A 24,531-nucleotide genomic window follows, 5' to 3' on the forward strand; every position below is an offset into this window, starting at 1 on the left:
ATCTTAAAGCTCATTAAGCATAACTAACAAACCTCCTTTCTGAACATTTGGCTACACGGATAAACAGCAGAAAGGTATCATTTCAATGCTACATACTACTACATTGCATTGCCTAAATTTATATAAAACAAATACAGCTGACAGATTACCTTTAAACATCACACAATTCAGTCTTAGTGAGATTTACTTACTTTAAGCTGGTCTCTGTGTATTGCACGGTTACAAGTTGTATGCCATCTTTTTCATCTGATTTCTGTAATGTAAATTATATAAAATATCAAATTATACATTTAGTAACCTTAAAGGGGTTGTCTCACTTCAGCAAATGGTATAGAAGAAATCCCAGCAGTCGTGTCTTGATAATATGATGTTTTTTTTTATTGCATCAAATCAAATCGATGTGTAGGACACATCGATTTGATGCAATAAAAAAAACATCATATATACCATTAGTGGAGATTGCTCCTATCCCGTGCGGCATGCACAGGGTGAGTGCTGGCTGATCCATTTTCTCACTTCAGCAAATAGCATTTATTATGTAGAGAAAGTTAATACAAGGCACTTACTAATTTATTGTTACTATCCATATTGCTTCCTTTGCTGGCTGAATTCATTTTTCCATTAAATTAAACACTGCTCGTTTCCATAGATACGACCATTCTGCAATCCAGCAGCGGTGGCCGTGCTTGCACCCTATAGGAAAAAGCACAACCCTATGTACCGTCCCATGGTCCCAGCCACCAGAGAGGCCAGTGCTTTTTCCTATAGTGTGCCAGCAAGACCACCACTGCTAGACTGCATGGTGGTCTATAACCATGGAAACAAACAATGTATAATGTGATGGAAAAATGAATCCAGCCAGCAAAGGAAGCAATATGGATAATAACAATACATATTCACATATCCAGATGACTGACTAGCCACCTCCAGGTAATATCAGCTATTACCTCAGTGCTGTCTGCCTTCTTTATATCCACATGATCGGCTAGCCACCTCCCGGTAATATCAGCTGTTCCCTCAGTGCTCTCTGCCTTCTTCATATCCACATGACTGACTAGCCACCTCCCGGTAATATCAGCTGTTCCCTCAGTGCTCTCTGCCTTCTTCATATCCACATGACTGACTAGCCACCTCCCGGTAATATCAGCTGTTCCCTCAGTGCTCTCTGCCTTCTTCATATCCACATGACTGACTAGCCACCTTCAGGTAATATCAGCTGTTCCCTCAGTGCTCTCTGCCTTCTTCATATCCACATGATCGGCTAGCCACCTCCCGGTAATATCAGCTGTTCCTTCAGTGCTGCCTGCCTTCTTCATATCCACATGACTGACTAGCCACCTCCCGGTAATATCAGCTGTTCCCTCAGTGCTCTCTGCCTTCTTTATATCCACATGATCGACTAGCCACCTCCAGGTAATATCAGCTGTTCCTTCAGTGCTGCCTGCCTTCTTCATATCCACATGACTGACTAGCCACCTCCCGGTAATATCAGCTGTTCCCTCAGTGCTCTCTGCCTTCTTCATATCCACATGACTGACTAGCCACCTCCCGGTAATATCAGCTGTTCCCTCAGTGCTCTCTGCCTTCTTCATATCCACATGACTGACTAGCCACCTTCAGGTAATATCAGCTGTTCCCTCAGTGCTCTCTGCCTTCTTTATATCCACATGATCGACTAGCCACCTCCAGGTAATATTAGCTGTTACCTCAGAGCTGACTGCCTTCTTTATATCCACATGACTGACTATCCACATCCAGGTAATATCAGCTGTTCCCTCAGTGCTCTCTGCCTTCTTTATATCCACATGACTGACTAGCCATCTCCCAGTAATATCAGCTGTTCCTTCAGTGCTGCCTGCCTTCTTCATATCCACATGACTGACTAGCCACCTCCAGGTAATATCAGCTGTTCCCTCAGTGCTCTCTGCCTTCTTTATATCCACATGACTGACTAGCCATCTCCCAGTAATATCAGCTGTTCCTTCAGTGCTGCCTGCCTTCTTCATATCCACATGACTGACTAGCCACTTCCAGGTAATATCAGCTGTTCCTTCAGTGCTGCCTGCCTTCTTCATATCCACATGATCGGCTAGCCACATCCAGGTCATATCAGCTGTTCCCTCAGTGCTCTCTGCCTTCTTTATATCCACATGACTGACTAGCCATCTCCCAGTAATATCAGCTGTTCCTTCAGTGCTGCCTGCCTTCTTCATATCCATATGACTGACTAGCCACTTCCAGGTTATATCAGCTGTTCCTTCAGTGCTGCCTGCCTTCTTCATATCCACATGACTGACTAGCCACATCCAGGTAATATCAGCTGTTCCCTCAGTGCTCTCTGCCTTCTTTATATCCACATGACTGACTAGCCATCTCCCAGTAATATCAGCTGTTCCTTCAGTGCTGCCTGCCTTCTTCATATCCACATGACTGACTAGCCACCTCCAGGTAATATCAGCTGTTCCTTCAGTGCTGCCTGCCTTCTTCATATCCACATGACTGACTAGCCACCTTCAGGTAATATCAGCTGTTCCCTCAGTGCTCTCTGCCTTCTTTATATCCACATGATCGACTAGCCACCTCCAGGTAATATTAGCTGTTACCTCAGAGCTGACTGCCTTCTTTATATCCACATGACTGACTAGCCACCTCCAGGTAATATCAGCTGTTCCCTCAGTGCTCTCTACCTTCTTCATATCCACATGACTGACTAGCCATCTCCCAGTAATATCAGCTGTTCCTTCAGTGCTGCCTGCCTTCTTTATATCCACATGACTGACTAGCCACCTCCAGGTAATATCAGCTGTTACCTAAGTGCTCTCTACCTTCTTTATATCCACATGACTGATATTACCTGGATGTGGCTAGTCAGTCATGTGGATATAAAGAAGGCAGACAGCACTGAGGTAAAAGCTGATATTACCTGGAGGTGGCTAGTCAGTCACGTGGATATTAAAAAGGCAGACAGCACTGAGATAACAGCTTCACAATCGCATTTGACGGTCCGGCAGGCTGTTCTGACTTGGGAGCAGCCTGCCGGATCCAGCATTGCCAGATGCTAACGGAATGCTGTCCGGCCCAATTAACTATAATGGGGTCCGGCAGTAAGCTGGCAAATATGCTGAGAATCTGCCGGACAAATACCACTGCATGCATCGGTCTTTGTCCGGTCGATTCCCAGCATTCTATGCTGGAGCAGCCTGTTTGGAGTGTGAGACAAGCCTAAGAAATAGGTAAAGTTCTCTACAACCTCACCTGCACTGCCCTTGCCTTATGGGTGCTAAGTGTTCGTCTAGACTTTGTCCTTTCAACCTCATGTCTATGGACCCAGCCACGAAGCTCTTGGTTTAACCTAATTAAAAAAATAAAATAAAAAATAAAGCAAAAAAAAATATTTGTTAGTGTACAGCATTTTCTCAGCGGAAAAGCAGATCCTAAAAAAATGAGAATACTTGCATAATTGCATCACCTTAACACAGAGAAAAAAGCCTTATAGTCAAACTTCTCACATATCAAGCAGAAGGATGTATGGTATCAATCAGACACAGTTTATGCTATCCTGTTTTCGCAGTCTGCTACCGATTTGCCTGTTCTCGGTTATAATTTCACCCTTTTCTAAACCTGGCTGGGCTTCAGACGAATCATACTTCATTTTACATAGTTCATATGCATTTCTCTAAAGCAAGGCTCAGGAAGATTTCAATAAATGCTAATATATACAAAGGCAATTATTTTCCTTTTGTATGCTGGAATTACTTAGGTCATACATTTTATTACTATGGTGAGGTCTTCAAAACCTATACACTACACACACACGTATAATACAAGAAACAAATTCAAAAATAGCAACTAAATACATAGCATCCAGAAGAATCTAATGTGGGTTTTCAATTCTTGTCAAATAACAGTCTGTAATTTGCAAATAAGCTATAGAAAGAGATCTGTCATAGAGGAAGTGATAAATGACAGAAACCTAGATGTTCGTGCTTAAGAACTGATGCATGTAATGGAAAACTTTATGAACCTCCCCTCATCCCCCTGTGATAATTCAATCATAACTTGGAAAAATAGGAATGGAAAGACAGCCAAATTCAAATAGCAAGGGGGAGAAAAGCTATTTAAGCACAGTTTGGCTAGAAGCTTGCATTCTGCTATTGTCTACACAAACATAAGATATCCCCATATATCACAAGGATGATCCAACAATAGCTCAGTAAATTCCCAGTCACGGATGGAAAGGCCTTGGACAGCAGAACCATGATGAACAAGTTTCACTCAGTTATAAGATATTCAGAAAACAAAGTAGGGAATGGTATTTGCCTTTGTATGTTTTACTTTTGTTAAAACTTTAATACAAACTACTTGATTTAAAACAAAATTAGGCACATTGCTTTGCCAATACTTACAGGTATCAGCAATTATTACAAGGGATTCTGCCCCCAGGTTTATGCTGCCCTGTCTGAGAACATTATATTAATGAAAAATAGCCACGAAAATTTAACTTTTACTGGATAAATTTAAAAACGGAATACATAGAACCCCAAACAGAAACTAACACATTTGTGTACACAATACATCAACAACAAATATATCCTGTGCCCACACAAATGTATAATGATATCGTTTACGAACAATTACTCAGAACTCAGCAAGGGCAATATGAGGAAACTCATCTGCATAAAATATATAACATTATAATGCAGAAAACCATGGTTGTGACTATAACTCACGGTTAGTTGATACCAGTCACTAAGTGCCAGGCCAGGGGTAGCAACCAACAGATGGGGTGGGGAAGATGTTATATCCCTAGGGTGACCCTACAGGTATCCCTGCCTAAAAGCGGAGCACCCGTCCTGAAAGGGGTGACCCCATTTATCGGTGGCTAAACCCTGAATAGACCTGGATGTCCCTGCTGAAGTCTTCTCTTTCTGACGTGTTTCCCCAGGTGGCGTTATCCACATGGTTCATCAGGGGAAAGAACTTGCAGCAAACAGGAGATGAGCAAATGCTGCCAGTTACTAAACCAGATGGTCTGATGGTAGATACACAATATATGTGGGCACCAGGATAAAAAGAGCACACCTCCATTAAGAATGGTGCCTCTTTTAAAGGATAACTGTCTTTTTTTTTTTATTTGCTAGTTTATTAGCTAGGCATGTATGACTGAGTTAGCCTGTCAATGATTGCCAAAAGATCTGTAATTACCTCATAATAAAAGTTTTCATTAATGTATCCTGTCCATTTCAACTACTCCCTTAAAAGACCATTGCTATGGCTCATCTGTCTCCGGCTAGGAAGACAGAGGGGCAGGCTTTCACACTGCGTGCCTGCATTAGGGCTTCAGAGTGTGGAGGCGTGTCTCTCAGTAATCCAATCTGATTGGCTGGCAGCAAGCTGCTGGCTACAGCAAGTGTGTATGTGACCTGACGGAATGCAGTTTTGGCCTCAGAGAACTGGCAGAGGAGCCATCTTGAGAAGACCCTCATAATGTAGGATTCAAAACAGCCGTAACTAAGGGGAAAACTCAAGGGAAAGAGTAGTAAGTGAAGAAACTAAAGATTGCTTTATGCATAATGCTGCTGCTGCAGCAGTAACATATGCTAAAATTGATTTTTATAATGAAAATATGACAGTTATCCTTTAAGACTCAAGACATTGTGGGCGATGATGTCACTTTACGCCACTTCCGGTCACATGATACACACATGGCATTAAAAATAAGTAAATACAACTCATAATATGAACAAACTAAATACAATAATGCCCCCAAGTATTACATCAATACCTTCGTTCTGTGTTACTTATAAATAGCAAAGAGAACTAGGCCATGGGTAATCCGGTGTGAAGACTTGTGGAACGCCAGAAAGGTGACACGCACGTGCGTTCCAAAAGCCGGAAGTTCCTTGCTGAATGAGCAAAAGAAGCCCAGTCAAGGAGCGCACATTGCGCATGACTTGTCACCATGTTAGAGCACAATAGGATACAGCTAGAATCGTGCTCTACATCTAAGGTTCCCCTCTGAGCCATATGTGGTGCTACAGTTAAGGGAACAAATCAACAGACAACCAATATCAACCTGGGCAGTATTTTAAACAAAGATTATATACTGTATAAGCCCAGGGTGTCCTTCAGATAATTGTGCACGGAAGCAAGCCATTCTTGGCCATGATGGGTATGCAGGATTTCCAGCCCATACACTTGCTTGGGTCCCATATTTATTTATTTTTTAACAGAAATCAAATATGAATAACACAGAACAAAAAAACTGCAGAATAGCTACAGGAAGCAAGAGAATGAGGCGGTGAATCCACTGGGCCTCCTTACACAGAATCCTTTTGTCCCAGTCCCCACATCTTGGCGATTTACGCACCAATCGGTTTGTCTCTCAGATTCTTGACGTCACCAATGTGGTCCCCCACTCTCCGGCGTAGTTGTCTCTTAGTTTTACCAACATAACTCAGAGGACATGGGCAGGTACATAAGTATATAACACCTTGAGTTCCACAGTTTTCAAGGTCTCTCATAAGATAGGTTTTACTGGTGGAGAGACTCTGGAAGCTTGTGGATTTCCAAATCAGGGGACAACAAATACAATCCCGGCCACATTTGAAAGTTCCACAGGATTTTCTAATGAGCAACATGTCTGTCTGAGAGGGTGCTTTGTAATGACTATGTACTAGTCTGTCCCTGAGAGACCTTGCCCTCCTATAAGTGATAAGTTGTCAAGGAGGAATACAGTCCCCCAGGTCTGGGTCTGATAGTAAAATTCCCCAGTATCGTTTTAGAATACCCTGAACTTTTTGATTCTGGGTTTCGTAAGTGCCAACAATTCTCATAGTATTATTAATGACGACGGGGTCTGTCTGTGGAGTAAGCAAGGATTGCCTGTCTCTATGAAGAGAATGATTGAACGCCTCCCTAAGGACTTCAATGGAATATCCTCTTTGAATAAACCTATCTAACATATCTCCTGCTTGAGTCCGAAATGATTCATTGGATGAACATTTTCTTCGAGTTCTCAAGTATTGTCCCTTGGGGATGCCTCTTTTTAGGCTCAAGGGATGGTGACTATCCCACCGTAACAGGCTATTAGTAGATGTTGGTTTTCGTTAAGTGGGTGTATGTAGTTTACCATTGGTCTTAGAAATACGGATATCAAGAAACACAATACTTTGTCGTTTTATCTCGTACCTAAATCTAAGGCCAATGGTGTTGATATTTAGGCGTTTAACAAAGCTTTTAAACAGTTCCATGTCACCATCCCACAAAATCAGAATGTTGTCTATGTAGTGACCCCAGAAGACAACATGAGACGTGAATTCGTCAAGTTAATCCACAAAACCATGGTATCCTCCCACCAGCCAAGGAGCAAATTGGCATAACTGGTGGCAGGGGTGCTCCCCATTGCCGTGCCCCCGAGCTGGTGGTAGTACCGGGACTCAAACAAAAAATAATTATGCGCAAGCACAAATCGTAAAATGGTAGGAACTAACAGGTTATATGCCTGGAAATGAGTGCCCCTATATTTGAGGAAATGTTCCACAGCCTGAAGGCCACTCATGCGGGATGCTGGTATAAAGTGCTTCCATAGAAACATAGAATGTGTCGGCAGATAAGAACCATTTGGCCCATCTAGTCTGCCCAATATACTGAATACTATGAATAGCCCTTGTCCCTATCTTATATGAAGGATGGCCTTATGCCTATCCCATGCATGCTTGAACTCCTTCACTGTATTTGCAGCTACCACTTCGGCAGGAAAGCTATTCCATGCATCCACTACTCTCTCAGTGAAGTAATACTTCCTGATATTACTTTTAAACCTTTGTCACTCTAATTTAAAACTATGTCCTCTTGTAGCAGTTTTTCTTCTTTTAAATATTCTCTCCTCTTTTACCTTGTTGATTGCCTTTATGTATTTAAAAGTTTCTATCATATCCCCTCTGTCTCGTCTTTTTTCCAAGCTATACATGTTAAGGTCCTTTAATCTTTCCTTGTAAGTTTTATCCTGCAATCCATGTACTAGTTTAGTAGCTCTTCTCTGAACTCTCTCCAAAGTATCATCTACGGAGGCACAATAAAATAAAAATAAATCTTGTCTGCCATAATGTTATCAATTTTTTGCATCAGGTCCGTCGTGTCCGTTAGATACGAGAGAAGGGAGACCACAAAGCTACGGAGGATCTTGTCTATATAGATGCTGGCATTCTGAGTAATGGAATAAACGCCTGACACAATGGGGCGGCATTTTAGGGGAGAAAGCCTCTTATGGATGTTAGGTAGTGCGTAAAAAGTGGGGACCTGGGGATGCTTAGATGTCATGAATTTTAGTTCATCACAAGAGATAATCTTGTCTTCAAAAGCCTGAAGCAGAGTAGACTCAAGTGTAATCAGAAAATCAGGGGTGGGATTTTGTTCCAAGACCTTTTAACAAGTTTTGTCATCAAGAAGGTTGAGGCACATCTTACAGTATACTTGATGCTCCATCAAGACTATATTAGCTCCTTTATCAGAAGGTTTGAAGACCAAAGTAGGATCATTTTCCAAGGACTTTAGTGCCATCATTTCATTCTCAGCAAGATTGTTAGTACCACTAGAGTTATATTCAGGGATTTTCTCAATCTGTTCAACAACCAAGTTCGTGAATATATCCAAGGCAGGATTCTCCTGAGGGGGAGGCATCTTAGTACTTTTTTCTTTCAAAGAGGTAAAGGGTCCAAAGCACAGAGGACGTTCATTGTCAACTAAAAGGGAATTTAAGGTACGTACCCCCTCCAAATCCTTGGTGGTAATCCTTAATTTAACACACATCTCTTTATCATGGGTCTTAAATCATTTTTTCCACTTTAATTTACGGATAAATAAATTAATATCCCTAATCCCATCAAAAGCACTGAACTTGGTTGTTGGTACAAAAGATAAACCCCTAGATAGCATATTTTCCTCTGTTGGAGTAAGTACATGGGATGATAAGTTCACAATCTGACTCTCCTGTAGATTTATTTGGGTTTCCCCTGTTTTTGTACAGCCCCACCCTCCCTTTCTCAGAGTTGATAGGGAAAGGATCCCATCCCTCCCTCTAAAAAAAGAGGAGGATGAAGTAGAGGAAATAGATATTCCAGATGAGGGCATTTGCCCTGACCTTGATTCTATTGGTGGGTGTTGAATTGACACATTGCCCTGTTGTCTTATCCCCCCTTTCCTCCTCTCATTCGCCATCTTCCCTTACCCCTTCCCCTAGATTGTGTTTTTGACCTAAACGTTGTACCGGTCACTTTTTCGTTGTCAGAGGAGTCAATATCAGTAATTGAATTATCAACAGGCTGGGTGGACAGGTTTATATTGGTTGTCTGTTGATTTGTTCCCCTAACTGTAGACCACATATGGCTCAGAGGGGTACCTTAGACGTAGACCACGATTCTAGCTGTATCCTATCGTGCTCTAACGTGTTGACGAGTCATGCGCAATGTGCGTTCCGAGACCGGGCTTATTTTACTCATTCAGCAAGGAACTTCCGGCTTTTGGAACGCACGTGCATGTCACCTTTCTGGCGTTCCACCAGTGTGCTCCACTGGTCTTCACACTGGATTACCCATGGCCTAGTGCTCTTTGCCATTTATAAGAAACACAGAGCACGGGTATCGATAGTAATACTTGGGGCATTATTGTATTAAGTTTGTTCCTATTATGAGTTGTATTTACTTATTTTTAATGCCATGTATGTATCAAGTGACCGGAAGTGGGGTAAAGTGACCTCAGACACCCACAATGTCTTGAGCCTTAAAAGGTGCCCACATATATTGTGTATCTACCATCAGACCATCTGGTTTAGTAACTGGCAGCATTTGCTCATCTCCTGTTTGCTGCAAGTTCTTTCCCCTGATGAACCATGTGGATACCCCCACCTAGGGAAACGCGCCGGAAAGAGAAGATTTGAGCAGGGACATCCAGGGCTTTTCAGGGTTTAGCCACAGATTAGTGGAGTCACCCCTTTTGGGGCGGGTGCTCCGCTTTTAGGCAGGGATACCTGTTGGTTGCTACCCCTGAAGACTGCCTGGCACCTAGTGACTGGTATCAACTAACCGTGAGTTATGGTCACAACCATGGTTTTCTTCATTATAATGTTATATATTTTATGCAGATGAGTTTCCTCATATTGCCCTTGCTGAGTTCTGAGTAATTGTTCGTAAACGATATCATTATACATTTGTGTCGGCACAGGATATATTTGTTGTTGATGTATTGTGTACACAAATGTGTTGGTTTCTGTTTGGGGTTCTATGTATTCCATTTTTAAATGTATCCAGTAAAGGTTAACCCCTTAAGGACACAGCCTTATTTCACCTTAAGGACCAGGCCATTTTTTGCAAATCTGACCAGTGTCACTTTAAGTGGTGATAACTTTAAAACGCTTTGACTTATCCAGGCCATTCTGAGATAAGAATACTTTCTTACAATTATATAGGTTTTAGACAATATTATCCTTTTGATACAAAAAAAAGTCTTGCATCTCTAAAGTCTATGAGTGATTTTTTATTTTTATTTAGCCGATTGTATTAGGTAGGGGCTCATTTTTTTACGGGAAGAAGGGAATGGTTTTAATGGCACTAATTTAGGGGCTATATGGCCTTTTGATTGCTTGCTATTCAAATTTTTGTTATGTAAGGTGACAAAAAAAATCTTTATTTGCACCTTTTGTTTTGTTTTTGGACTGTGTTAATCTAGGGGGTTAGGTTATGGAGTAGTTTTTATAGAGGAGATTATTACAGACGCGGCGATACCTAATTTGTATACTTTTTTTTATTATTTTAGTTTTACAAACATTTTGAACAATTTTTTTTGGGTGTCTCAAGTCTGAGAACCATAGTTTTTATCAAGTGACTAAATGGAAACGGGGATTATAAATTTAGTACTTCATGGAAGTGTGGTACTCCCTGAAGCAACCAATAATGCAGAGGCCCGGATGATCGGGGCACGTGTCACATTGAGTAGTGGTATCCTTCCGTATCCCCCTCCTTTGACACACTCTGCACTTTTTTGGGCCGTCCCTTCTTTCCAGTATGGGGGACCACACCTGGAAAGTGTTGTCCAGGGACGATCGGGGCGCCTCCAGTTCCCGAGGTACTCCAGCCTCATAGAACTGCAGGAATTTCCCTGTGTTGCCAGCGCACTGGAACAGTACAAAAGAGTTGTGCAAGGCAACCTGTACCAAGTAGACCGCAAATTTTTTGTACCATGTCCGTATTTGGCGCATGGCGTTATATGGCTTGAGGACTTGATCAGAGAGATCAACTCCTCCTATATACCGATTGTAGTCAACGATACAATCGGGCTTGAGGACAGTTGCGTGGTACCTCGCACAGGGACAGGGGTGATGCAGTTACCGTGAATTGTGGACAGTACAAGGACATCTCTCTTGTCCTTATATCTGACCAGCAGCAGGTTTCCACTGGTAAGGGCACGGGTCTCACCCCTGAGGATAGGTACCTGGAGGGGGTGGGTAGGGAGGCCGCGTTGATCCACGTCCGATAAGCGGACGTGGATCTGGCAGCGAGGGACTGGAACAAGGGGATACTAGTATAAAAGTTATCCACGTAAAGGTGGTAACCCTTATCTAGCAGTGGGTGCATAAGGTCCCACACAAGTTTCCCGCTAACACCCAGAGTAGGGGGACATTCTGGGAGTTGAATACGGGAATCTCCCCCCTCGTACACACAAAACTTGTAAGTGTACCCTGAGGTACTCTCACAAAGTTTGTACAGCTTCACGCCATACCTCACCCACTTTGAGGGAACATACTGGCGGAAAATGAGTCTCCCCTTGAACGCGATGAGAGACTCATCAACCGCAACCTCCCTTCCAGGTAGGTAGGCCTCCAAAAATTTGGCCCCGAGGTGATCAATGACCGGCCTGATTTTGTACAGGCGGTCATAGGCAGGATCACCTCGGGGGAGACATGCTGCATTATCTACATAATGCAGGCATTTCCGGATGGCCTCAAACCGGGAGCGTGTTATGGCCGTACTGTAGAGTGGGGTCTGGTAGAGGATGTCCCCACTCCAGTAATGCCTGACACTAGCTTTCTTGACTAGGCCCATGTGCAGCACGAGGCCCCAAAATGTCCTCATCTTGGCTGCACTGACCGGGGTCCAGCCACCGGGCCTAGCCAAAAAGGAGCCCATGTTTTGAGTGACACACTGTTGGGCGTACAGGTTCGTCTGCTCCACCATTAGATTTACCAGTTGGTCACTGAAAAAATGACTAAAAAAGTAATATTCAGTGAAGCCCACTGTGTAAATCTGGACTCCTGGTTGTCCAACAAAATCAGTAATCACAGGCTCAAATCGCTCTGGGGTACACCAGCCAAGTTCACCTGCAGGGGGCTCAGATGGACTGACCTGGTGGGCCGGAAAACTAGTACGAGCCCCAGAGCTGCTCGTACTAGGGTGGGCCACAGGGTACCTAGCATGGGGTCCCCTCGATCCGCCTGGCCGCGTCCCCAGCAGAAATTAATTTATGAAGTTATTATGCGAAGTCTCGCAAGACTTCGCAAACTAATAACTTTGGCTCAGCTGAGCCAATACATTCTAATACTGTACGGAGCTCTCACTCTGTACAGTATTCAAAGTATGCAAATCGAGTTCGGATGTTTCATCAGAAGTCGATTCGCTCATCCCTAAGGCCAACAATACCTAGAAAGGTTTAGTGGATCATGTAATGACTGGCAAGTCGATTCGCTCATCCCTAGCCTTCATTTATTCACGTTTTCCCCATGCATGTATTTGGAGGTTGTCTGAATTTCTGAGCTCGATTAGGTGGTTTAGAGCTATTTAGCACAGATACATTTCTAATTAAGATTTACATTATTTTTCTATCTGCAGGGTGTGCTATCGCAGCACTATCCATAGACAGGTCAATTAATTTGAAGGGTTAAAATGCGCTCAAAGAGGTTCGGCACCTTTTTATTACTGATGATCTAACTAACGCATCTGAACAGCGCGAGTCCGACACCTGGGAGCCCGCACTACAGCCTTCTCCTCGTTTCCCAGACGCCAGTGACGTCACAACTATTATCACTGGCCTGGGAGCGTTCACTTCAATGGGGCTGAGCAGCACCCAGGCCAGTGATAATAGTCGTGACGTCACTGGCCTGCAGGAAACAGCAAGAAGGCTGGTCGACAGGTGTCCCGGGTGTCGGTCCCCCGCTGATCAGATGCTGATGATCTATCCAAAGGACAGATTATCAGTAATAAAAAAGATACTGAACCTTTTAAGGCTCCCTAGGTTTGTGTCAACTATACCTGAGACATAGCATCAAAATCTACAATAAAAAAAAACTGACATTTTCGCTAAACTTTCTCCAATTTTAATGTTAGGGGTTAAAAGGGAGATCTGTATTATATTTTTATATACAGTTCATAGTGGGTTAAAAACAACAAAGAAGCCATACAAAAAAAAATTGTGGCCGTGGGCAGGGAAGGGGACGGACCGATAGGCCTGTCTCATTACCATTTTTTAGCCCTGTTTTAGTCATAGAAAACAGTTTAAATGTAAGACAGCTCGGAAGCTGTCTTACATTTAGAACTGGAGCTAGATGCACCGTAGTTATGGAGAGGCCTTTGCCTCTTCATAACTTCGGCGGATCCACCACCAGCTATGGGCCGTTATTAAGGCCGGCGTCTAAAAAGCTGGTCTTAATGAATGTGCCCCTTAATACCTTTAAAGGGGTTCTCCAGTAACATAATGAACATTCTATCTGCATTCCACATTAAGTACCCCAAAGTGCATTTTTCTGCCCCAAGTCCCTATTTTTCAGGTCAGATGATCTGATACCAACAACAGAGTAAGGCATCATGCACACAACTGTGCCGTTTTTTGCGGTCCGCAAACTGCGGATCCGCAAAAAACGGAAGCCGCCCATCTTGCCTTCCGCAATTTGCGGAACGGAACGGGCGCCGGCAATATAAATGCCTATTCTTGTCCACAAAGTGCGGACAAGAATAGGACATATTATATTTTTTTTGCGGAGCCACGGAACGGAGCCAGGGATGCGCACAGAGGATTCATTGAAGTGAATGGGTCCATAACGGTCGTGTGCATGAGGCCAGAGAACCCTTTAAGAAACAGTCTTAACTGCAGTTAAGCTTTAGCATAATTGACCTACCTATTAGAGACCAGATCTGATTTTACCCTTTAAATGATTTCAAGAGACACAACCAATATATATACCTTCAGTTCATAAATTTTATACCACAAATAAGATAACTTGATTGTAAAATATTGTCACGCAAAATTAAAAGTGAGATTTTTGCTCTCCTAACCTAAGGGATTCTGTCTGGTTGACATGTGGTCTGCAAGGAGGAGGAGGAGGAATGTACAGAAGTGGATCCTCTTTCACAATCATCAAGGCCTTTTCAGTTGAGATGTGATTTTCATGTCTAGGGTGCAAGAATAAAAAAAAACTGCTATCTGATGTAAAATAAACATTTCCCACCACCCGTTCACAATGTATGCTATTAGCCACATCTTACTAGTGGACAAAATAAAACAAAAGTGAAAACACTTGTAATAGTAGACCATAATTATATATATATATATATATATATATATATATATATATATACACACACATACATACATATGTATAGAAACAGTATATTCATGTGTCCGGCTGCAGGCATGTCTTTGGCATGTCTTCTCCCCCCTCTCACGGGGGGAACTAACTCTCCTTAACGAGTTCTGCCTCTAATGCCACCAGATGTAAGGCAGCTAATTTATAAGTCAATGTTCAGCTCTTAAAATAAGCCTTGAGACATGACTTGGATATTAAAAAAGCCAGCACCACATCTGCAGACAGCTGTTTTGGAGTGATTGCCCCTCATCAGTGCAGAGTACTGGCTTAACTGGGTGAGAGGCCTGTGTCCGGGTCAGAGGGGAGCCAAGTTCTGCCTCTAATGCCACCAGATGCAAGGCAGCTAATCTATAAGGCTTTATTCACATCACCATTCAGCCTTTCCGTTCTCCTGCTCCGTTTAGGAAAGGATGGATAAGCACATAACTGATGCCAAACTGAGTCCTTAGGACCCCATAGACTATAATGGGGTCCGTTATGTTTCCGCTCAGAAGATGATTTTTAAGTGAAGACAAAAGTCCTGCATGCACAACTTTTGTCTCCGCTTAAAAATCATCTTCTGAGCGGAAACATAACGGACCCCATTAGAGTCTATGGGGTCCTCAGGCTCAGTTTGGCGTCAGTTATGTGCTTATCCGTCCTTTCTCTTCTCCTGCCCCTAAACGGAGCAGGAGAACGGAAAGGCTGAACGGTGATGTGAACGAAGCCTAAGTCAATGTTCAGCTCTTAAAATAAGCCTCGAGACATGACGAGGATATTAAATACATCTGCAGACAGCTGTTTCGGGGTGATTGCCCCTCATCAGTGCAGAGCAGAGAGTACTGGCTCAACAGGGTGAGAGGCCTGTGTCCAGATCCAGGGGGAACTCAGAATTCTAGAGGAATGTGTATGGCCTATAAGTCTCCTCACACTGATTAAGGTGCTCTCTCCCTAAGCAGAGTTAGTTCCCCCCTGACCCGGACACAGGCCTTTGGTGGCATTAGAGGCAGACCTTGTTAAGAGCTCATTTGCATCCCTTCTCCCCCCTCTAAAACTAGTGCACGTGAACCAGGAGGTTTAGGAGGAGAGGGAAGGGGGCTGGGTTTAGGCTTCATACACAACCTAATGTGGCCACCATTACAGTTCTACTACCTTGAAGGGCAAATCTGCTAAATATTTATACTATTCTGTTCTGCTATGTTATACTATGCTTTCCGGCAACCACATGGACACCTGAATCTGGATCAGTGGCCAGTATGACATCTAAAAAAAAAATAAGGGTTACTTTTAACCATAGATAATGACATGGAATACAGATAAATAGAATATCACTAAATATCAATAACTCATCTAAAAGGTGATTTAGTTCAGTAATTCAATTGAAAAAGTGAAACTCATATTATATAGATTGAGTACAAACAGAGTTATCTCTTTCAAGCATTTATTTCTTTTAATGTTGAGGACTATGGCTTACAGCTTAGGCTAGTTTCACACTAGCGGCAGGACGGATCCGACAGGCTGTTCACCATGTCGGATCCGTCCTGCGGCTATTTTGCCGTGCCCGCGGACCGCCGCTCCGTCCCCATTGACTATAGTGGGGACGGGGGCGGAGCTCCGGCGCAGCACGCCGGTGCACGGAGAAAGCCGCCGGACTAAAAAGCCTGACATGCAGTAATTTTAGTCCGGCGGCCTTTCTCCGTGCAGCGCCGGAGCTCCGCCCCTGTCCCCATTGTAGTCAATGGGGACGGAGCGGCGGTCCGCGGGCACGGCGAAATAGCCGCAGGACGGATCCGACATGGTGAACAGCCTGTGGGATCCGTCCTGCCGCAAGTGTGAAAGTACCCTAATGAAACCCCAAAAGTCAGTATCTCAAAAAATGAGATTAGGATATAAGACCAATTAAAAAATATATATTTTTAATAAGAAAGGTTGGGTTCCTGAAATGTATGTACAGTATATGCATTGGTCGGGGCTCCTTTTGCATGAATTACTGCATCAATGCAGAGTCGCATGGAGGCGATAATCCTGTGGCACTGCTGAGGAGTTATGGAAGCCAATCTTCCTTTGATAGAAGCCTTCCGCTTGTCTGCATTGTTGGGTCTGGTGGCTCTCACCTTCCTCTTGACAATACCCCAATAACTCCATGGCCAATCAAGCACAGTGATACCGAGGTTATTAAATGAGCTATTGGTACTTTTGGCAGCGTGGACAGGTGCCAAGTGCTGCTGGAAAATTAAATCAGTCTCTCCATAAAACTCTTAGCAGAGGGAAGCATGAAGTACTCAAACATTTCCAGGTAGATGGCTGCACTGAATTTGGACTTGATATAACACAGTGGACCAACACCAGCAGATCAGCCAAAATACATATGTATGGGTCCGCGCTAGGCTTTCACTCACAGGAAGATTCTATGGAGATTCCATGATGTTACAGGCACATCTCCAATAACAATCCCGATACCGACCAACATACAATAAAATCGAAGAGTAAAATTGAGGCGGCTCTCTATTGACAAAAGGATGGAGTAGGTGCTCTATCCAAACAAGGCGTACCCAACGCTTGTGGTGAGGAAATATAAGTAAAAGTAGAGGGATGGCACTCAAACACCTGAGGTGTATGGAAAAATAGTATTTAATAAGGAATAACTGATATTAAAAATATATCAAATATAATGGCTGTATATGTACATAATTAGATAAATAAGTACATGATGGTAATAGAGATAAAAGGATAAAAAACACAAATATGAAAAATACAAATTAAAAATATGAAAAATATGAGGGTGGTTAAATGTCAATTCAATTAGATCCTGCTGGAAAAAAGGGAATGAATCCTGCTGGAAAAAGAAACAGACAATCTGCTGAAAAAAGTATTTTTCTTATATTGTAATGACCAGTGATATGGTGGCCAATAATATCCTGGTATAGTGTCAATGATGTGAGATCCTGTTGGGAGAGAAAGGTGCTCCTTCCTATAAAGGTCTAATTCATATATCCCAGGATTTTGGGTTTAAAATCAATCCAATTCTGGTTTTGATTATTTGTTCACAGATCCAGTGTTGGTGGGCTGTGGAATAAAGACTGCTTAGTAAGCAGGTACGTTACCCTCCTTGCGGCTGTTGATGCGCTGATCAGCGGCTCCTGTCCGGGCGGCGATGTTCACGTGTGCCGTTCCCGCTGGCTGGTATCTCCGGCCGTTGGTTGCTATTAGGTGTCGTCACTTCCGGTGACGTCACCTGCGTTCCTCGGATCTCCCGCTCAGTGCTGATGGAGCTTGCCACGTGGAGGCTAATGGCGGGAAGTGGAGACGCTGTAGCTTTTTAGGAGGGAAGTAGATAGATAGCTCCGGAGCTCATCTGTAGTTGTGGGATCCTTCTTATTCGTTGCTAGCTAGATATCATAGGCTTACTCAATGCCCCATACGCGTTTCAGAGCTTCCTGCTCCTTCATCAGTGGGAATGAGTAGCCTATTTCTTTTTGGGAATATATATGTATCTGATTGGGTCCAATTAGTGAATATGGGAGTGGTTAAAGTTTTTTTCAGATATGGGAGTGGTCAAAAGTTTGTTTAAAAAAGTTTTTTTCTCCTTCTTTCTTCTCTCTTCTTCTTTTCTTTGAATAAATTGTGTAATAGATCTTCAATGGAAGCAATGAGATGTATAATCCAACATAATGAGTGGACAATTAGTCGGGTACAAAAGACGTATATAAAGATAAAATTATAAAATTATATAATATAGAAGTAGAAGATATATTTATATATATCAGTGCATGAGGGTTCAGATAAAAAATATGAATTAGAATAAATAAAAATGAATGACCTTCATTCTATTATAATAAGCGAATGGTGCTATAAATGATTTTATATCCGGTCATAACGTAGGAGAGTGATTGCAGTCTATAATGTACAGTCTAGGAGTTGCGTTTCCATTTCTGCATTGAGACCTTTAGGAATCATTGTATTGAATTCAAATATTATTCTGGATTCGGACCTTGACATGGCGGCTATGTGGTTCCCGCCTCTCCATTGACGTGTAATTTTTTCTATGGCTACATAGATAAGTGATGATGGATCACAATTGTGGTGTTCTTTATAATGTTTGGAGACGGAATGTAGTTCGTAGCCCTTTTTTATATTCGAGATGTGTTCAGATATTCTTGTTTTGAGTAGTCTTTTAGTACGCCCAACGTACTGTTTGTGACAGGGGCATTGTAGAACATAAATGACATTATTGGAGTGGCAGGAGAGATGTTCTCGAATCTCATGTTTGTATGTATTGATAGTTGAATGAACTGTTGTTGTTTTTTTAGGAAAATTTGTGATTTTGCAATTATTACATTTCCCGCACCTGAAGAAACCCTGTAGTGAAAGCCAGCTTTGATTTGGTTTGGTCATGTTTCTTCTGATTGTTGGTGCTAGACGTAGGCCTAAATTGGGGGCTCTGGTATATGTAATTGGTGGTTTATCTGGTAGTAGTTGACCTATAATTTTGTCACTTAAGATATGGTGCCAGTGTTTATGAATGCTTGTCTCTAGTTTTTTGTAGTGAGAATTATATGGTAGAATTAATCGGGGTGTTTCTTCTTTTTTGGTCGTGGTTATGGTGATTTCGTTACTAATGTCAAAAAACTTTGTTCTGTCCATTGATCTTACTTTGTCTAAAGATCTGTCTATTGCTGCAATCGGATAGTCTTTTGCTAGGAATTGTTTCTTCAAATTCTCTGCCTCTGTTTCAAATTGGCTTTCTAGTGTGCAATTTCTTTTTAAGCGTCTGAATTGGCTGGTCGGGATGTTTAGTAGCCAGCTAGGTAAATGGCAGCTAGAGTGTAAAATGAAGTTATTTTTCATCACTGGCTTCTGGTATGTGCTGCATAGTAGTTTATTTTCAGTTGTTTTGATTAATAGGTCTAGAAATTCTACCGGGTGGGCCCCTCCCCATAAACACTTTCCATCACGCAAAGAACACTTCCCACCATGCAAATATGACATTCCTCTAGTTAGGACTTCCTTCTAAATATGACAAGAAAGTACAACAGCCTAACGCAACTCCTAGACTGTACATTATAGACTGCAATCACTCTCCTACGTTATGACCGGATATAAAATCATTTATAGCACCATTCGCTTATTATAATAGAATGAAGGTCATTCATTTTCATTCATTTTTATTTATTCTAATTCATATTTTTTATCTGAACCCTCATGCACTGATATATAAATATATCTTCTACTTCTATATTATATAATTTTATAATTTTATCTTTATATATGTCTTTTGTACCCGACTAATTGTCCACTCATTATGTTGGATTATACATCTCATTGCTTCCATTGAAGATCTATTACACAATTTATTCAAAGAAAAGAAGAAGAGAGAAGAAAGAAGGAGAAAAACCAAATTACGTACCGGTAATTCCCTTTTCATGAATCCTCCATGACGGCATACCATGAGAGATGACCCGCCTCCAACCAGGTAGGGACAGGAAGTATAAGTTTGACTCTCCTCCGGCTCCTCCTCAGTGTCTTTCTGGATCGACAGCCTAGAGAGTGTTCTTTCGAATCTTTTTTTTTTTTTTTTTTTTTTTTTTTTTTTTGCACACCATCACACACCATCACCTATGTGTAGGCCTATCATAATCTTATGAACGTATATATTTACATATATCTTTTTTTTTTTTTTTTTTTTTTTAGGGTGGGAAACCCCTATGCCGTCATGGAGGATTCATGAAAAGGGAATTACCGGTACGTAATTTGGTTTTTCCCTTTCATCCTCCATGACGGCATACCATGAGATATAACATATTAACAACTTTAGGGGGGGATTATAGCTTGAAGGACTTTCCTCCCAAAGGCTAGATCCTGACCTGCCTTAACATGGATTCTGTAATGTTTAATAAAAGTATTAGGGCTAGACCAGGTGGCTGCCCTACAAATTTGCTCTAATGAAGCGTTTGCCCTCTCTGCCCAAGAGGCCGAAACCGATCTCGTAGAATGAGCTGTAAAGGCTTCAGGAGGTGATTTCCCTAGCGCTTTATATGAATCTGAGATCGCCGTCTTAATCCATCTTGAAATGGTATTTTTTGTCGCTCTCTGCCCTTTGTTTAAGCCAAGAAACTGAACAAACAAGGAATCCGTCTTTCTGAAAACCTTCGTGGCCTCTAAATATATAAGCACTGCTCTCCGCACATCCAACTTATGAAACCTCTCCTCCCCTTCTGTTTTCGGGTCGTCGCAAAACGAGGGAACCAATATCTCTTCTTGCCTGTGAAAATTAGACACAACTTTGGGAAGGAAGGAGTTGTCTAACGTAAACGTAATTCTATCTGCAGAGATAACGCAGAAAGGTTCATTAATTTTCAGGGCCTGGATTTCACTAACCCTGCGGGCTGATGTAATTGCTACTAAGAACAGGGTTTTAAGTGTTATATATTTTATAGAGACAGATGATAAAGGTTCAAAGGGGCTTCCTGTTAAGCCTGATAGAACTAAATTAAGATCCCATGGTGGAGTCATAGCTTTCAATGATGGTCTCAGTCTATCTGCCCCTTTAAGGAATCTGACAACCCAAGAATGATTGGCAATTTTTTCATCAAAAACTGCACTAAGGGCTGATACGTGAACCCTCAGAGTATTGGGACGAAGACCTTTCTCCAGCCCAGACTGTAAGAAACCTAGAATTGAAAGGACCGAAAATTTTTCAGGGGATACTTTTTCTTTTACACACCAGGTATTAAAGGTTCTCCAAACCTTATTATAGATCTTAGAGGTTGTCTCCTTTCTACTGGCCGACATAGTATAGATGACGGGATCTGTCAGGCCTTTAGCTTTTAAGATCAACCTTTCAGGTTCCAAGCTGCCAAATGCAGCTTTTCCACCTCGGGATGGAGAAGGGGACCCTGCGACAACAAATCCTGATCCCAAGGAAGGATCCATGGACTTTGGATTGACATGATCTTCAAAAGAGGAAACCATGATTTTTTGGGCCATAAGGGAGCTATCAAAATAATATGGGCTTTGTCTTGCCTTATCTTCTTTATCACCCGAGACATTAGTTGTAGGGGGGGGAAGGCATAAGCTAGATGGAACCTCCATTTTATTGAAAAGGCATCTATGCCTTCGCTTTTGTCTCTTGGATTGAGGGAGAAGAAGCGGTCTACTTTTGCGTTTGTGGCTGAAGCAAAGAGGTCTATTTGGGGAACTCCCCATTTTTGGGTTATTTGGAGAAAAACTTCTTCCTTCAGACTCCACTCTGTTTGACATATCTTGACCCTGCTTAGGAAGTCTGCTTTCACATTTAAGCTTCCTTTTAAATGGACTGCTGAAAGGGATCTTATATTTCCTTCTGCCCAGGAAAAAATCTTTTCTGTTATTTGACTCAGACATAGGCTTCTTGTTCCGCCTTGATGGTTTAAGTACGCTACCACTGTGGTGTTGTCTGATCTTATTTGGACATCCTTTCCCTCTATGTCTTGACTCGCCACTTTTATGGCCTCCCAAACTGCCATCAATTCTTTTTGGTTTGAGGACAAAGTCTTCTGGTGGTTTACCCAGGCCCCCTGGAAATAGTGATGAGAGTAATGCGCTCCCCACCCCCAAGGACTTGCATCTGTAGTGATGAAAACCTGCTCTTCCGTATTCCACAGAATTCCCTGGCGTAGGTGGCTTACTTGCTTCCACCACTGAAGACTCTGATTCACCGAAACAGGAACCAGAACTGTCTGTTCCAAAGAGCTCTGGCTTCTGTCCCAGCAGGCCAGCGTCCACTGCTGTAGAATTCGAGAGTGGAACTGAGCCCACTTTACTGCAGGGATGCAAGAGGTCAGGGTCCCTTGTAGTCTCATAGCCTCTCGTATCGAACAGGATGGATGACTCTGAAACCGTGAGACCTTTTCTACCACTCCAGAGACTTTTTGTTCTGTAAGAGACGTTTTCTGACGAGTGGTGTCTAGGGAGAGACCCAAGAAAATTATTTCTTGGGACGGGACTGGCTTTGATTTTTCCCAATTTATTAGCCATCCCGCCAGATACAGCGTCTGGCAGGTCACAAAGAGATTGTTCTCTAGTGACTGTTTTGACTCGCCTACTATCAGTAGGTCGTCTAAATACGGAATGATCAAGATATTCCTCCTTCTCAGGTGGGCCACTAGTTCCAGCATCACCTTTGTGAAGACCCTGGGGGCCGAGGTTATCCCAAAGGGTAATACCTGGAATTGAAAATGGAACAGAACTTTCCCCAAATAAACCGCTATCCGCAGGAACTTTTGGGACTGTTTGCATACCGGAATGTGGTAGTATGCGTCTCTTAAGTCTAGGGAGGGTAAAAAGTCCCCCTTTTTCAGCAGATTCACGGTTGATCTTATTGTCTCCATTTTGAATTTGTTGTACTGTATGAATTTGTTTAAGTTTTTTAGGTTTATTATTAACCAAAATTTCCTGTCTGTTTTTTTTTACTAGAAAAATGGTTGAATAATATCCCTGACCTTTTTGAGAATAGGGAACCGGAATTATGGCCCTTTGAGCCAGAAGCTTCCGAATCCCTTCCTCCAGATTTGTTTGGAGAACAGTTGTCTTTTGAATGGGAGTTACCCTGAAAATATTTGAGGGAGGAGGAAGACGGAAAACTATTTTGTAGCCTTCTGATATCGTATTTAAGACCCAAGGGTTTGTTGTAATTTTTTCCCAGTAGTCTAAAAAACAACTTAGTCTCCCTCCTACCTGAGCACTGGCGTCATTGCTTTGACGGTTCCGTATTCTTTGAAGAAAACAGGTACCCTCTACTCTTCTGGTTTCTTCCCCTTGACCAGCCTGAGTCCCTGTTTGTTTTCTTTGCTTGAAAGGGGGTCCCTTTTTTTAACTCTCCGAAAGGGAAATTTCCTCTTCCCGGAATCTCTGGGAAAGGTCTTCTTAGAATCGGAAGCCTTTTCTAGGATGGACTCTAAATCCTCTCCAAACAATAGATTACCATGAAAAGTTAAGGTACATAATTTTAATTTTGAACTGACCTCACCTGACCAGGATTTTAACCAGAGGGACCTTCTTGCCACAACCGCTAACCCAGATGCCTTAGCAGCTATCCTGACAGATTCCACAGTGGCATCAGATAGGAAATCCACCGCTTTGATTAGGAGCGGAAAGGAATCTTTAAGATCACCGTATGTACTACCGCCTTCCAGTAGGGATTCTAACTGTGTGAGCCATTTTTTTAATGATCTGGATACTGAGGTTGCCGCTAGGTTTGGCTTGAACAGGGCAGCACAAGCTTCCCATGTTTTTTTTTTTAAGAGTCTGATCTGTCTTTTTATCCATGGGGTCCCTTAATGACCCCATGTCTTCAAATGGTAAGGTTAAGTTCTTCTTTTAGGGACGGAACTAAATCCTTAGAAATGTTGTCAGTGCATTTTTTACACACTTTCCTAGCAGAAGAATCAGAAAGTTTAATAGAACAGAGACTGCACTTTTTTGCCCTCTGACTAGATTTTGCTTTCTGAGCACTCTCTTTCTCGCTCTGCACACATACAGAAAGAAAGAAAATACATAAGGGTTAATCTAACAGAATATACTGCCTTTACCCTTGTCCTGGTAAATTACTCACTGGTACGGATCCCTGAGTGTTCTCCATAATTTCACCTGGGTCCAGCATCTTTTTTAGGGAAACAAAGGTCACTGTTCCCCCCCTTAAATAGTATTTACCTCCAGACCTCAGATCAGAGGACGACCTCCGCCATAATCCTGCGCGCTTTTTTTAATTTTCCCGCCGCCGCCGGCATGCGATCCACCGCCCGGAAGTGCTCTCAGGCCCCATACCGGAAGTGAGCTGTGGAACGCTTCGTGGAATGCATGGCGCGCGTCCACTTCCGGTGACGACACTGTGAGCGCCGGCCATGCCGGATCGCAGTGTGGAGTTTGGCAACCGACCGGAG

General features: G+C 42.6%; 1 protein-coding gene across 2 annotated transcripts in view; it reads right to left on the reverse strand.

Annotated features, from left to right (window-relative positions):
• The window catches only part of ATF6 (activating transcription factor 6), a 313,452-nt gene that overhangs the window by 108,891 nt on the left and 180,030 nt on the right, over window positions 1–24,531 (reverse strand). For both annotated transcript variants that reach the window (XM_044302165.1, XM_044302164.1), the window contains 3 exons: window positions 14,322–14,438; window positions 3,256–3,352; window positions 192–253 (listed from right to left, as the gene is read on the reverse strand). In XM_044302165.1, the coding sequence (XP_044158100.1) occupies window positions 192–253; window positions 3,256–3,352; window positions 14,322–14,438 (276 nt within the window). The remainder of the gene's footprint in view (window positions 1–191; window positions 254–3,255; window positions 3,353–14,321; window positions 14,439–24,531) is intronic.

This window comes from Bufo gargarizans, chromosome 7 (assembly GCF_014858855.1).
Source record: "Bufo gargarizans isolate SCDJY-AF-19 chromosome 7, ASM1485885v1, whole genome shotgun sequence".
In the NCBI taxonomy this organism is placed as follows: Eukaryota; Metazoa; Chordata; class Amphibia; order Anura; family Bufonidae; genus Bufo; species Bufo gargarizans.